Source organism: Pseudochaenichthys georgianus, unplaced genomic scaffold, assembly GCF_902827115.2.
Source record: "Pseudochaenichthys georgianus unplaced genomic scaffold, fPseGeo1.2 scaffold_859_arrow_ctg1, whole genome shotgun sequence".
Lineage (NCBI taxonomy): Eukaryota > Metazoa > Chordata > Actinopteri > Perciformes > Channichthyidae > Pseudochaenichthys > Pseudochaenichthys georgianus.
Window position 1 is genome coordinate 47024 of NW_027263401.1, and position 16489 is coordinate 63512.

Below are 16489 nucleotides of genomic sequence, written 5' to 3' on the forward strand. Positions count from 1 at the left end.
TACTTTAGAGAATCGACTGCACTTTCACTATCCGACGTGTTTACGATGCGCCAGCAGACGTCCTGAATGTGCATCTGCTGCTGTGGGGAAACCATGGAAACCACAGTTTTCTATACAGCGGACTACAACATGGATGTTCAATAAGAACGAGGGACTCATCTGGAGACTCTGCTCCGTGCTCTGATGCTGCTGCTTTGCTTTATGAACGTGGACAAAGAGAAACAGATTCTTTAGTACCAAAGTTGGAATTGAAATAAAAAGGAAAGTGAAACTCAGGGACGCAGGAAGGGGGGTGCTGAGGGGGCTGCAGCACCCCCATCTGTTGGCGGAGAGTTGTAACTGCAACGCCAAAAAGTTCACTAAACAAATCAATACAAAAGTTTTATTTTGAGTTACTATTTTTGAGTTAGCATTTTAGTGTAAGCAGTCTCTAAAAAGCTTCACTATAAGAGAAAGGGATAATGCAGTGTGCTTCTTCTGTTGCTCTGCTATAGAAAAGAAGCTTGTCAGTGCAGAAGAGATCAGGGATGGGAGTTTTGTGAAAGGAGGATTTAAGAACTGGCGAAAGGCAGAGGAAACATTTAGGGAGCATGAGAAGTCCCATCAACACACAGGCCGTCCACAAACTGGCAGCATTAAAACGAACACCGATGAATGCACTGCTCTCACAAGCTGCAATATGACGTTATTACACAGGACCAAAGCCCCGGATGTTTTTTCTGTAGCCCCGGACAATTCTGCCTCAATAATATAATACATTAACCGTGCTTTACCTGAACCTCATCATGAGAGGACGGCAGAATTGTAATTTCCCGTGTTCAGTGAATGCAACAGAGGCAAGACACCAGACCAACCAGAGAGTTGCATGGAAATAAACATCTGTCTCATTGGCTGACAGGTACCTATCCTGTGACAGTATTTAAAATACAGCTACGTTGACGCTACTTTGAATCGCGGGGGCAAGCTAAACCGTTAGCAAGTAGCTATAGCTAGCCAGATATATTATATATATATATATTAGGAACAGAGGTGGAGAGGCACAATGTGTCTACGTACATCAAGGGTGGGGAGCCTCCGGCCTCCGAGCCGTATACGGACCACGAGACCATTTTGTACGACCCTCGAGGTAATTTATAAACACATCAAATCAAATCAAGTTTGATTTATATAGCACATTTATAAAGGATGTTTGGTGGAGCCAAAGAGCTGTACATATAATAAAAATAGCCTACAGTAAAGACACTTTACAGCAAATACAACAACACAGATTGTTCAGAATATCAGTATGAGAAAAACGACACCCTCTGTCCTTAGACCCTCTGTCCTTAGACCCTCTGTCCTCAGACCCTCTGTCCTTAGACCCTCACATCGCAAGGCAAGGCAAGGCAAGTTTATTTATATAGCACCTTTCAACACAAGGCAATTCAAGGTGCTTTACAAAAATGAAAGACATTCAGACAAAGGCATTTAAAAACAGTAAAAGATAATAAAATAAACATTAAAAGAAAAAATACATGAATAAAAAAGTGCAAGATAAGAATAGTTCACACAGAAGTTCCACTTTACTGATGAACACAACGGCTCAGTTTCAATTAAAAGCAGCGACAAAAAGAAAAGTCTTCAGCCTGGATTTAAAAGTAGTCAGAGTTGTAGCGGACCTGCAGGTTTCTGGGAGTCTGTTCCAGATGTTTGGAGCATCATAACTGAACGCTGCTTCTCCATGTTTAGTTCTGTCTCTGGGGACAGAAAGCTGACCAGTCCCTGAAGACCTGAGAGATCTGTCTCTGGGGACAGGAAGCTGACCAGTCCCTGAAGACCTGAGAGATCTGACTCTGGGGACAGGAAGCTGACCAGTCCCTGAAGACCTGAGAGATCTGACTCTGGGGACAGGAAGCTGACCAGTCCCTGAAGACCTGAGAGATCTGACTCTGGGGACAGGAAGCTGACCAGTCCCTGAAGACCTGAGAGATCTGTACTCTGGGGACAGGAAGCTGACCAGTCCCTGAAGACCTGAGAGATCTGTCTCTGGGGACAGGAAGCTGACCAGTCCCTGAAGACCTGAGAGATCTGTCTCTGGGGACAGGAAGCTGACCAGTCCCTGAAGACCTGAGAGATCTGACTCCGGGGACAGGAAGCTGACCAGTCCCTGAAGACCTGAGAGATCTGTCTCTGGGGACAGGAAGCTGACCAGTCCCTGAAGACCTGAGAGATCTGGATGGTTCATCATTTAGCAGGAGGTCAGAAATGTATTCTGGGCCTAAACCATTCAGTGCTTTATAAACCAGCAGCAGTATTTAGAAATCTATTCTTTGACACACAGGAAGCCAGTGTAAAGACTTCAGAGCAGGAAGCCAGTGTGAAGACTTCAGAGCAGGAAGCCAGTGTGAAGACTTCAGAACAGGAAGCCAGTGTGAAGACTTCAGAACAGGAAGCCAGTGTAAAGACTTCAGAACAGGAAGCCAGTGTGAAGACTTCAGAACAGGAAGCCAGTGTGAAGACTTCAGAACAGGAAGCCAGTGTGAAGACTTCAGAGCAGGAGTGATGTGATCCACTTCCTTAGTGTCAGTGAGGACTCGAGCAGCGGCGTTCTGAATCAGCTGCAGCTTCCTAATAGATGTTTTAGTGAGACCTGTGAAGACACCTTTGCAGTAGTCCAGTCTACTGAAGATAAAGGCATGGACACGTGTCTCCAGATCCTGCTGTGACATTAGTCTTTAATCCTAGATATGTTCTTTAGGTGATAGCAGGCTGATTTAGTAACTGTTTTAATGTGACTGTTGAAACTCAGGTCAGAGTCCATGACTACACCTAGATCTCTGGCTCTCTCTGTTGGTTTGAACATTGCAGGCTGAAGCTCAGCGCTAACTTTTATACGTTCTGACTTGGCTCCAAAAACCATTACCTCAGTTTTATCTTTGTTTAATTGGAGAAAGTTCTGACACATCCAGTCATTGGTTTGTCCAATGCACTTACTCAGTGTTTTAATTGGAGCATGGAGTGTGTGTCATCTGCATAGCTATGGTAACTTATGTTGTTGTTCTTCATTATCTGAGCCAGTGGTAGCATGTAGACGTTAAAGAGAAGAGGCCCCAAGATGGAGCCTTGAGGAACCCCACATGTCATATTTCTCAGATGTGTATGTACCGATAGAAACCAAGTTGTTTCTGTCCTTTAAGTAGGATTCAAACCAATTTAGAACTGTTTCCGAAAGTCCCACCCAGTGTTCCAGTCGGTCTAGTAATATGCTGTGGTCAACAGTGTCAAACGCAGCACTGAGATCTAATAATACTAACACTGAAGTTCTGCCACTGTCTGTGTTTAAGTGGATGTCATTGAAGACCTTTCCAAGAGCAGTCTCAGTGCTGTGGTTTGGACGAAAGCCTGACTGGAACACATCGAAACAACTATTTAAATGCTATTAAATGTCCTCAAAGGTTTTCTGAGCGATGTGTTGTGTCTTTCTCCTGTTTTGATTCCTCTTGCCGCTCGTCCTTGGCAGAGGGAACAGATTGATGACGCAGGCAGTTGAATATGTTAGAGATAAACAATTTCACTCCTGACTTGTTCAGGCAAACTCCATTTGCCTTGAAAAGATGTCTGCGGTCCCAGAAAAAGTTAAAGTTGTCAATAAAATGGACAGAATGGTCAGTACAGGCAGGTGTTCAGTGCACACAATGAAGCAAAGGAAACACTTCCAGAGCAAACCCACAGTCTCAGGGAACATGGAGAAACCTCAGGGAGAGCAGCAGGGGAGGATCCTCTCCAGGACGGACAGACTGCAACAGATGCCGTGTGTAAATCCAAGAGATAATACATTTCACAGCGTATAGACCGGATGTTAGGAAATGCATGTGTCTGTGATGAGAAGATGAATCCACGAGGATGTCAGCTACAATCTTGAGGAAGCCATCAGGGAAGCATCATGACGAGACCCAGGGCAGGGCCGCAGAGACGGGTTCAGCCACGACATGCAAAGAATGAAAGAAATCTAGACCGCAAAATAATTAAACAAGCGAGTGCCTGTTTTTCCTGGCCAAGGTCAGGGTCCTTGAACACAACACGAGCTTAACGTGTCATCCCGTGGTATATGTCTCGTCTGACCGGGGTGCAGCGCCGAAGGAGAGCACCGGAACGCCGCTTCAGAAATTGCAGTACCCATAAGGAGCCGTACACATGCCGCCAGCGTTCGAATTACCCGTTTGCTTTCGGGGAGCCCTATCATACAGGCAGACCTGAAAGATGTGTTCCTGCATTAGATCAACATTGATTGCCAATCGGAAAGCCTGACTGGAACACATCGAAACAGTTATTTAAATGCAAGAAATTACTCAACTGTTGAAAGACTACTTGTTCAATGATCTTACCTAGAAATGGGAGGTTTGATATGGGCCTGTAATTGTTCATTACTGAAGCATCTAGATTATTCTTTTTTAAGAGCGGTTTAATTGCAGTTTTCAGGGCCTGTGGAAAAATACCTGAGTGAAGAGATTTGTTTACTATATGAAGTAGTTCTGAGGCCATGCAACGAAAAACATCTTTGAAAAACCCTGTTGGAATAATATCAAGGCAGCAGGAGGAGGACTTCAGTTCAATCAGGAGAGACGTGATGTATGAAATACATGTTTATTATCGGTCACATTATATAAATGAAACATAATGATGACAGTTTATAACAAGTGAATGAAATGTGTTTTGGCGACTAGGCCCAGGTTTAGTAGGACATCATTCGGGAAGGGAAAGAACCGTTTCCGATGAACCCCCCTGGGTCTAGACCTGGTGGTGGTGATAAGTGGTTAGGTCCGGTTGGAAGGGAGAAGGTTAAGCTTGGCCCTGAGTTGGAAGCAGGAGGCGAAGGGGTGGAGGAGGGTTGCGCGTTGACGCCTGGAAGACAGCTGATAGGAAAGGGGAGAGCAGATATAGAGGGGTTAACAGGTGCGATCATTAGGCTTGTAAATGGAGGGAAGTGATAGGTTGGCTAAGGAGTGGCGCTCCCTGTCATCCAGTGGAGGGAGCGAGTATTGCCATGACGAGCAATACGGAGTGTTAGGTCTTCCTGTCTGAACTTGCGCTCAGCTTCAGAAGTTGAATAATGTCCTCTAGGTTTTTATCATTAATCTGATGGAACTGTGTCATGGTGTCTGAATTGATGTTAGGTGGACACAGAGACACATGTGCTGTTCCTGATGCAGAGGCACTGACTGCTTGTCTGATTCTCTGAATGTTGTCAGTGAAGGAGGCAAAGTCATTGCACGCCCTGGTGGATAGAAGCTCAGAGGCTCCTGACACTGGGGGGTTAGTTAGTCTGTCGACGGTAGCAAACAAGGCACGTGCATTGTTTTTGTTTTTGGTAATGATGTCAGAGAAGAACGATTGTCGTGCGTTTTTAAATTCCAAATGATAAAGGCCAAGTCTCTCTTTATAGATTTCAAAGTGAACCTGGAGATTTGTTTTTCGCCACCTGCGTTCAGCTTTTCGACATTCTCTTTTTTCTGCTCTCACGGTCATGGCCTTTCTCCATGGAGACATGTTCTTCCCAGTCACTTCCTTTCCCTTAGTTGGAGAAATGGCATCAATAACATTAAAATGATCTACTAGCTCATTTACTGAGGTGTTAGCAGGGGCAAGTGTGGAAGAAACATCCTGAGTAAACATTTCCCTAGTGTTTTCAGTTAAACATCGCTTTGTGGTTACCTCTTTCTGAACACTTGTGTGAACAGAAATAGAGCTCTCAAAGAACACACAGGAATGGTCAGAGAGCGCAACATCAGTCACCATGACCTCAGAGATATTCAGACCCTTTGAGATCATTAAGTCCAGAGTGTGCCCCTTATTGTGCGTGGGCTCCGTCACATGCTGAGTCAGTCCATAGCTATCAAGAACACAGAACAGTTCTTTAGCCCCTCTGTCCTGGGGGTTGTCAACATGGATGTTAAAATCACCAACAATGACTAGACGGTCAAAGTCAATACACACTATAGACAGCAGTTCAGGAAAGTCATCAAAAAGCTTGCACAGTATTTGGGTGGTCTATAGATATTTAGGAACAGAGCTCGAGAGGAGCATTTCAGCTGAAGGGCCACATATTCAAAAGAAGCAAAGTTTCCATACGATGTCTTCCTGCATTGAAGGGAATCATTGAACAGAATAGCAACTCCACCCCCTCTCTTATGCATTCTTTCCTGACTCATGAAACTAAAGTTGGGAGGGGTTGATTCGATAAGAACAGCTGCACTGTTATTTTGTTCAATCCAAGTTTCTGTTAAAACATTAAATCCAGATTGTGCTCAGCGATAAAATCATTGATTAAAAATGTTTTTCCTGCCAAAGACCTGACATGTAATAAAGCTAGTTTAAGTTCGTTAGATACACTGTCAGTCATGTTTTCTGTAACAAGCTGTGCCCGACATGGAATCACTGCTACATTAGATAAACTGTATCTAAGCTGATTCTCCGCTCTTAATCTGTTACCTATCAACACAGATATCGGCAAAGCTCCAGGCAGGCAGGGCCCGGCATGTCCTGGAGAGAGTTGAGATTGCCATACGCCCTTGAGCCTGGACCCAGCACATATCAGTAAGAGTTTGCGTACACACACATCCCTATCAGGCTTCGGAGACAGCAGTCTTGAAGGGGGGGGGACGTTTTGGTCCGGATGATTGTGGTAGGCACGGTGACGGAGACGGGGGAGATGGTGGTTTTGGTGGGCGTCGTTGAGGGGCGGGGGTAAAGGACATGCTGCCAGCCCTGCGTAGCGCCTTAGCTTGGTCTTTGAACTCCAGGAAGGAATCGGTGCCAGCCCTCTGTATCTCCTTCATGTGTTCAGCGATCTCCAGGAGGGTGGGCGAGGGTGAAAGGGTGAGCGGAGAGAGCTGTGGGCTGAAGGAAGAGTATCCTCAGAGGTGATAGGGGGGGTGAAGGGCGGTGGAGACTCCTCCATGTGTCTCCCATAATCAAGACATTCCTCAGGCGGTGCAGTGATAGATCTTCAAGGTTTTCTGAGCGATGTGTTGTGTCTTTCCCTTGTTTTGATTCCTCTTGCCGCTTGTCCTTGGCAGAGGGAACAGATTGATGACGCAGGCAGTTGAATATGTTAGAGATAAACAATTTCACTCCTGACTTGTTCAGGCAAACTCCATTTGCCTTGAAAAGATGTCTGCGGTCCCAGAAAAAGTTAAAGTTGTCAATACAATGGACAGAATGGTCAGTACAGGCAGGTGTTCAGTGCAAACAATGAAGCAAAGGAAACACTTCCAGAGAAAAGCCACAGTCTAAGGGAACATGGAGAAACCTCAGGGAGAGCAGCAGGGGAGGATCCTCTCCAGGACGGACAGACTGCAATAGATGCCGTGTGTAAATCCAAGAGATAATACATTTCACAGCATATAGACCGGATGTTAGGAAATGCATGTGTCTGTGATGAGAAGATGAATCCACGAGGATGTCAGCTACAATCTTGAGGAAGCCATCAGGGAAGCATCATGACGAGACCCAAGCAGGACCGCAGAGACGGGTTCAGCCACGACATGCAAAAAATGAAAGAAATCTAGACCGCAAAATAATTAAACAAGCGAGTGCCTGTTTTTCCTGGCCACGGTCAGGGTCCTTGAACACAACACGAGCTTAACGTGTCATCCCGTGGTATATGTCTCGTCTGACCGGGGTGCAGCGCCGAAGGAGAGCACCGGAACGCCGCTTCAGAAATTGCAGTACGCATAAGGAGCCGTACACATGCCGCCAGCGTTCGAAGTACCCGTTTGCTTTCGGGGAGCCCTATCATACAGGCAGACCTGAAAGATGTGTTCCTGCATTAGATCAACATTGATTGCCAATCGGCCTACCTTGTTTGGTAGGACGTCTTTTTTTCTCATCTCCGAAATCTCGATCTCTTTTCCGTGGGCCTGGCTCTCAGTGCTTATAAATCTTTTTCCGCAGGTTATTCGGTTGATCACTGCCGACTTTTCCCTGACTCCGTTCTTGTGAAAGGTGCACTCACTCAGGTGGATCTTTCTGCGAGCGGCAGGGAGATCTATATACGTTTTGCCTCTTTGCAAATCTCACATCCACGTTTTTTAGTTTTTTTGAAAAGCCATGGATTCCTTTCACTCCACTCACTCCATCTTTTCTGTGTCAGTTAAAAGGCAGGCCATCGTCAGGAAAGGTTCGCTAGCGCAGGTGGCGCCGGCGGCTGTGGCCGTTGTTGAAGCCTCTTCAGGCTCCGCATCGGCAGGCCTCTCCCTCGGTGGAGCTGTCAGACTCGACGCTAACGCCGCTCACAGCCGGCCGACTAAAAGTTGTTCCCTTCACGTTGTCATTTTTAGACTCCGTCGCTTCTTTGCTTGTGAATCCAGAAGCTGCGAGGCTCGGCTGTTTTTTCGTTTCGCCACGTTTTTTTATTAGAAAGTCAGAGTTAAAAAAAATATCAGTATGAAAATGTCAGATACCGCGCCAGCATCGCCTGCCGTTACCATAGCAACGTAAGTAGCGTAAAGAATGCAGCGCCGCCACGTACAGATGGCAACGCCCAGAAATATTCCTAAATATAAAACAAATATTCAGAAACTGAACAATGACTATTATTTATTTCAAAAACTTTTATTTACACAAACTCAACATTTCTAATCTGTGACGCAAATATGCACGATTATTTTGGGCTCCCCCTATTTATCTAAAAGTCGGCCTTCAGGGGAGCCCCCCCCCCCAAGCTCCCCCTGGCTCCCCCCCATTTCGAACAGTGCATGCTGCAGTTCCTGCGTGGCTGTGTCTCTAGCTGAAAGCCCAGTGGAGATCTGCTCATCTGTCACACTGAGCATACAGTCAATAGCTTTGTTGTTATTAGCATCTGGTTAGCTAGCTATGCTAACGAATAGCTAGCTAACCAGATGCTAGCTAGCTATTCTTATATTCGCTATGCTAACGGATATAAGAAGCTTTTTCTCCAACCAGTGAGGTAAAGACACATCTTTATATGATCATAGTTATAAAAAACAAGAGAATAAAGTAAACAGGTATAAAATACTATATGGCAGTAAAACAAGAATACAGTTTGAAAGGAGAATGATTTGTAAAATATCCATAAAGAAAAATAAATCTGCTTCCAGTTCTGTTTCATCTGGGTGTTGAGAGATGTTTCCATAGATCTCTCATGTTGCTCTCAAAGTGCACCAGATTGATGCTTTTAACTTCAATATTTAAAAACACATCTTCCCTGGGAGCATGCCCCCGGACCCCCCTAGAGGAGGTGAGGTCCCCACTTAAATCACATGGATAGGAAACTAAATACATTTGCACACATCTTGTGTCCATATCTTTCTGTTTGGTGGTCACGCCACACCGTGCACGTGCGTGCATGCATGAGTCATGGTGAGATATCTGGATTCAGAGGTTGCTTTTTCTTTGCACAGCATGAAAGAAAGGCCGAATGAATGGGCTGTGATTTTAGTATTTTAGGTCAATAATTTGTGCGGCCCCCGGAGGATGTTGAACAAATGGAAATGGAAAAAAAGAGGAAAAAGGTTCCCCACCCCTGATGTTCATGCTGTAGGAGTCGGGAGGGGCTGATAATTTATTCCGGGACATGACTCAGACCTACTAACTGACCTGACCGAAGTCACTGAGTCTGTGTGAGTTTACTGCTCGGCTCGGATCCACCAACGTCAGCAAGATCCCACCTCTACTAACTCCTGAAGAACCAGGTTCAATGAACTGCTGTTTCTATTCAGACGACTCTTAAATCTGTTGAAGCGATCCTGAAGGATTCTGATATCAGTGAATGAGGTGTGACCCTACCTAATGGCGCATTTCCACTGCAGCGGGTAGCCCCGTTTAAGCGTCCTCAAGCGGCCAGGCCAGTTTCTGGTGGCCTTTCCATATAGCGTAGCACCGGCTAGCGGGTACTTTTTCCGGCCCCATAAAATCGTGGTTCTATCAGACCAGGGCTGTGACGTCAACACTCTCGACTGCTGATTGGTCAGAGAGAATCGTCACAAGATCGCGCGCGAGATCATCCCTAGCGTCGCATATATATCTAGAAGCAAGCTTGCAGCATTTTTGTAAACGGAGGAGCTATAGTAACTACCCCAGGTCCTCAACTGTAATGGAAATGCGCCACGGCCTCGGACGGCCAGCGAGGCAGCCCGAGGCCTGAGCGAGGACGCTTAGGGGCGCTTAAACGGGGCGACCCCGCTGCAGTGGAAATGTGCCATAAGTGTGTGTGGCAGGGTGCAGTCTCACCTTTGAAGCCGGAGAGGAGAGCGCACATGTCTTTAAGTTGTCCCAGTCCAAAAGGTGGGATCAGTTTATTTGAATAAAAACAGGTCCAAACTAATACAGGGTTTTTACCTTCTCTCGTTACAACATTATAATCATACTAAACTAAATCATGCTGTGATCATGTTCTAATGTGAAACTTTAATTCACAGTTTACATTTATTACCAAAATTGTAATTTCAACTGCCCAATTCAGTTGTGGTATTTAAATCTCCCGACAGAATTTAGAGGCATTTCCTCATAAAAGACTAATAAAAAGCACATTCAACTTTTCATTCACCAAATCAATTCACATCGATTCCACAGCTTTATTCCAACAGGTGGCGCCCTAACCTTCACAAACACATCACCTCATTCCACTCATTCAACCCAGACATTAGAGAGATATTTACCGAGTCTGAGAGAACCTCACCGAGAGCAAAAGCCCGGCTCTGAAGCTCTCCCTCTCTCACGGTCCGTCTACACTACAGCGTCGAGAGCGTCGAAAGCTCCAAGCAGCTCCAAGCTGCCCATTCACTTTCAATGGGGTGACGTCACGTAGGCCCGCTTTTTCGCCGAACTGAATTGTGGGTAGCCGAGCGAGGCGTCGGAGTAGCCAGCGCCAGCCAATCAAATCCCGTTTCCCAAAATCTGACAGCTGCGTCTAAGCTGGGAGAGATATCCCGCCGTTCATTTCTATATTTTCAAAAAAAGTCGGAGGAGAAACTAACTATCGCCGTAGCAACCACCCGGTTTTGTATGACCAGACCCTCTTCACCTCCCGGGATACAAACCGGAGGAACCAGCATGGAGGGAGGTGGCAGAGACAGTGGGGGAAACTGGTAGCTTTTCGCCTGTTTGGGGAGTTTATATATATATATATATATTATATATATATATATATATATTTATATATATATTGCTCGCATAAAATCCCCGGGGTTTTTGCTCTGTATGTCGGGGGCGGGAGATTCATGTGATTGGTTGTTGGCCGTGTTGCTTGAATAAAATCCCCAAGCTCCAGACACGCCCAGCTCCAAGCTATTTTTGGAGCTGTAGTGTGGACGCTCCGTCACAGTAACCCTCAGCACGGGGCAGAAAACCCAAGACACTCCTTCTCAGGCGTATGGAACAAAAGTCCATGACCTCAAATGTGCAGAACTAAAACATTATTCTCGGCGATGGCAAAAACACCCTCGCTCAGGCCTCGGGCTGCCTCGCTGGCCGTCCGAGGCCGTGGCGCATTCCCATTACAGTTTAGGACCTGGGGTAGTTACTATAGCAACGCAGTGTAGGCGGGGCTCCCGCTGGATTGTATCATCCCCAATGAGATGAAGGAACGTCGTCACCTCCTCGGTCGACCACGGCGTGCTTTTCTTTGACGTTGCCATTTCTGTAGCTCCTCCGTTTACAAAATGCTGCAAGCTTGCTTCTAGATATATATGCCACGCTAGGGATGATCTCGCGCGCGATCTTGTGACGATTCTCTCTGACCAATCAGCAGTCGAGAGTGTTGACGTCACTAGTTCAGCCCTGGTCTGATAGAACCACGATTTTATGGGGCCGGAAAAAGTACCCGCTAGCCGGTGCTACGCTATATGGAAAGGCCACCAGAAACTGGCCTGGACGATTAAGGACGCTTAACCGGGGCTACCCGCTGCAGTGGAAATGCGCCATGTGTCCGGAGCCCCCCCCCCCCCCCTCTGTGCACAGCTGAGAGGGAAGACTGCCTCCTCTCTTATCAGTGACACCCATAAGCCATTATAGGCCTTACACTCAACTGAACAAACCACTTTGTTTATACTGTAAATATAGAAAAGCATAAAATGTGAAGCATTTTCATTGTGGGTTATACAAGAATATAATTGATTATAACTAACTTTCGTTTTAAGTATTCAACCTGATATGGAGATCTCAACAAAGCACTAGGATAGGGTGAGGGAAAAGAGCAGGAACTAAGATGTATGCGCCACATCTACACCATGAGCGCATTGAGCTAAAAAGGTTTTTGGCACCGACACCAATCCGTCGACTCGGCCGGGATCAAGGCACGTGTGCCTCTCCCTGCTTCCACGTCTACAGCAAGGGGAAAGAGTATCATCATCTACATCCTCCCCCTCGGTCAAATCCTAGTTTCACCACCTCCGCAAGATTGCAAAGATCCGACCCTCTCTTACCTGCAGCTGAACGACCTATCCTTCATTTCCTCCTGGACTCACGTCTACGGCTCCCCCCCCCATAGACTCCACATGATACAACATGCAGCCGCCCCACTCCTCACACTCTCCAGATCGTGGCACCTCATCACCCCCCCCCCCCCCCCCCCCAAGACCTTCACTGGCTTCCCGTCTCCCAACGCATCAACTACAACATACAGGCCCTCATCTATAGCCCCCCACCATCTGCCCCCCTACCAACCCTCACGGCCCCTCAGATCCACCTCAGCCGGTCTCCTGTCCCCCCGGGTCCAAGGCAGCTTTGAGGACAGAGCATTTTCAGTGGCAGCTGGATCTGGAATTCCCTCCTCCAAGATCTCCGCTATTCTGAGACCCTCAGTGTTCCAGTCCCTTTTCAAAACTCATCTCTTCTCCTGTCTACTCATAGCCCCCCCCATCATCGATAGTCCTACACCCCCCCCCCTAACCTTCCCTTTTATTGTAAAGCGATGTTGAGTCCTTGAAAAGCCCTAAATATAATGTATTATTATTATGATACTGACAGGTTTCAGATCTTGCTGTGTACAATTAATCTTCCTGAGAGGTGTCACTTGTGATGTCGTCTGTGTGGTCCACAGTGAATGTAGTCCTGACAGCAACAGGTGATAAGAATCAAAGGTTCCCATAGGATCCCATAGGAAATGCATGCGGGCCATTTTTGACCCACTTATTGAAGCTTGCGGTAGTAATACAAAAACTACAATTTCTTAAAATGTAAATCAAACATTAGAATGGCATGATATCCAAAACATGCTTTTTGAGGAATAGCTGGAATATGAAATGATAAAAGAATGTAATCACAAAGATACTTCCAGAAAACCACCTCATCGGGTCAAAAGAGACCCACTTATGCATCTGAGGGGTAACGTGTGTCGCTGCCTTGTTAGACAGCCAGTATTAGCTCACGGTAAGAGCAGGGATGCCAGCGATTATTCGCTACAGTCTCCATAATCGAATATTATTTTCAAAAATCGATTTTATTTATATATTTTTTTAATTTTATTTATGTTTTTTTTTTTTTCTGGCTTAGTTTCAACCAAAATATATATAAATATATATATGCTAATAATAGTAATAGTATTAATAATTGTAAATGGTCATTGGTCACACCACCAGTTTGTTTTACTGTAAACTTGGCAACCCTAGTTAATAGCAGTGAACTTCTTAAATTGAGATCGGTTGATCGATACACATTTGACTCTAATCCAATCAGAGCCCAGTCTGCTCTGATTGGTCAACCTGCTTAGAGATGTCCCGCCCCTTAGCCTGTCACGTACAATGTGTTGGAGCGCTAGCCAATAGGAGCGTAAGTGTTTTTTACGCTTCCCTCTAATCTTTTCTGTTGTATTTCATATTTAATGAATATCTTTGGAACACATCACCTCGACTCGGAGAAACTGAGATCGACCATTTGTTTTGACATTTTATACTTCAAAGCATAAATCAGGAAAAACTAATCCATAAAGAAAACAATCGTTGCAGCTCTAATTTGTATAATAATCTAAAATGTTTAACCCTGCGTAAAGAATACAAAACAAAGATATTTAAACACAGATGTGATGTTTGGCGCTGCAGGAAGTCAGCAGAGTTCCCGTCACGCAGGAAGCAGCTCCACGACAGCTTTAAAAACACTGTGAGAGAAACGTCCGACATTCAGGAAACAAAAGGTCCGTCTGTGTTCCCGCCGTCCCTCCGTAGGAAACCCCACCAGGTCAGTATCGATATCCCCATGAGTCTCTCGTTGATCGCTGCACACAGGAGACATCTCAAAGAACCGCTTTGTCTGAACGCAGGAATGTTCCGGAGCGTCCAGGGTCTCCGAGGGAAACAGTCAAATTTACAAAAATCAGATCTGAGGCCGGACCACATGGACCACATGGTAACGGAGGTTTGGGGTTTTTGGGCTGTTTAATATCGACACAGATTTAAATATACAAACAGTATACAACAAACGTGAGGATTTACAACAAAAAACACTTCTCTCACTCTCGTCATCTGCGGTGTCTCTTTGAAGTCGTCCTGCGTCTCTTTGAAGTCGTCCTGCGTCTCTTTGAGGTCGTCCTACGTCTCTTTGAGGTCGTCCTGCGTCTCTTTGAAGTCGTCCTGCGTCTCTTTGAAGTCGTCCTGCGTCTCTTTGAAGTCGTCCTACGTCTCTTTGAAGTCGTTTAAAGTCATTTTGTATGTCTTTGAAATAGTTTTGTCTTTGAAGTAATTTGTGTATGTCTTTGAAGTTGTTTTGTGTGTCTTTGAAGTTGTTTTGCGTCTCCTTGAAGTTGTTTTGTGTGCCTTTGAAGTTGTTTTGTGTGCCTTTGAAGTTGTTTTGTGTGCCTTTGAAGTTGTTTTGTGTGCCTTTGAAGTTGTTTTGTGTGTCTTTGAAGTTGTTTTGCGTCTCCTTGAAGTTGTTTTGTGTGCCTTTGAAGTTGTTTTGTGTGTCTTTGAAGTTGTTTTGTGTGTCTTTGAAGTTGTTTTGCGTCTCCTAGAAGTTGTTTTGTGTGCCTTTGAAGTTGTTTTGTGTGTCTTTGAAGTTGTTTTGCGTCTCCTTGAAGTTGTTTTGTGTGCCTTTGAAGTTGTTTTGTGTGTCTTTGAAGTTGTTTTGTGTGCCTTTGAAGTTGTTTTGTGTGTCTTTGAAGTTGTTTTGTGTGTCTTTGAAGTTGTTTTGTGTGTCTTTGAAGTTGTTTTGTGTGCCTTTGAAGTTGTTTTGTGTGCCTTTGAAGTTGTTTTGTGCGTCCTTGAAGTTGTTTTGCGTCTCCTTGAAGTTGTTTTGCGTCTCTTTGAAGTTGTTTTGTGTGCCTTTGAAGTTGTTTTGTGTGCCTTTGAAGTTGTTTTGTGTGTCTTTGAAGTTGTTTTGTGTGTCTTTGAAGTTGTTTTGCGTCTCCTTGAAGTTGTTTTGCGTCTCTTTGAAGTTGTTTTGCGTCTCTTTGAAGTTGTTTTGTGTGCCTTTGAAGTTGTTTTGTGTGCCTTTGAAGTTGTTTTGTGTGTCTTTGAAGTTGTTTTGTGTGTCTTTGAAGTTGTTTTGTGTGCCTTTGAAGTTGCTTTGCGTGCCTTTGAAGTTGCTTTGCTTTCGTCAAAGTTGTCTCGTATTTCTGAGTATATATTTCAGACATTTTGCTCTGGAGACAAAGTGAGTCTTGCATTTGATTCATACGGAATGCTCTCTTTCTGTGTTTCTGCAAATCATGGACTTGAGTCTCGATATTTAAAAACAAAATAAGTGCATATTTAAGTAATTTAGCATCTCTTAAAAGTTTTTTGTATTTCCTTTTTAGTCACTTTTGTCTCTGTAGTGATCTCTACAAAGCCGTCATGTTTGGTTGTTGTCCTTTTGAACTTGTTTTGTGTCTCTTTGAAGTAATTGTTTATGTCTTTGAAGTCATTTTGCGTCTCTTCAAAGTTGTCACGTTGTATTTTGGATTATTTTGAAGTTGTCTTACGTCTCTTTGAAGTTGTATTTCCTTTTAGTCGCTTTTTTTTTCTCTGTAGTAATTTTACGTCTCTTCAAAGTTGTCTGGTATTTCTAAGTCGTTTCTTGTCTCTCGGAAGTTGTCTTACGTCTCTTTGAAGTTGTCTTACGTCTCTTTGAAGTTGTCTTACGTCTCTTTGAAGTTGTCTTTCGTCTCTCGGAAGTTGTTCTGCTTCTCCTTTTTAGTCTCACCTTTTAGTTTTATCAGGAATGCTCTCTTTCTGTGTTTCAGCACCGCTCACGGACTCGCTGACTGTCGATATTTAAAAACAGCCAAAACAAACAAAAAAACTAAATCATCAGGACGTCGTACATGTCTCGCCCCTCCCACGGCCTCAGATCTGCAGTCTGTATGAGGAAGAGGATGATGATGATGAAGGCCTCCTCAGTTGTCGGACTCGTCGCTGCTCTCGCGGCTGATTTCGATCTGAAGCGACGGCAGGTTATCGAGACGACTCTTTTTGATCTGTGTGGTCAGACGCTCCTGTTTCTGTTTGATCATCGCGCCCCAAACCTCCTGCAGCGCCGAGTCGCCCTCCTCTTCCTCCCCTGCCACCACCTTCTTCTC

At 45.1% G+C, this 16489-nt stretch overlaps 1 protein-coding gene across 1 annotated transcript; it reads right to left on the reverse strand.

Moving 5' to 3' along the window:
- Nucleotides 1-13871: 13871 nt before the first annotated feature.
- Nucleotides 13872-16483, reverse strand: LOC139433659 (trichohyalin-like). The gene has a single exon (XM_071202760.1). The coding sequence runs from the start codon at nt 15602-15604 to the stop codon at nt 14633-14635; it is 972 nt and encodes a 323-aa protein (XP_071058861.1). The 5' UTR covers nt 15605-16483; the 3' UTR covers nt 13872-14632.
- Between the last annotated feature and the right edge of the window lie 6 nt (nt 16484-16489).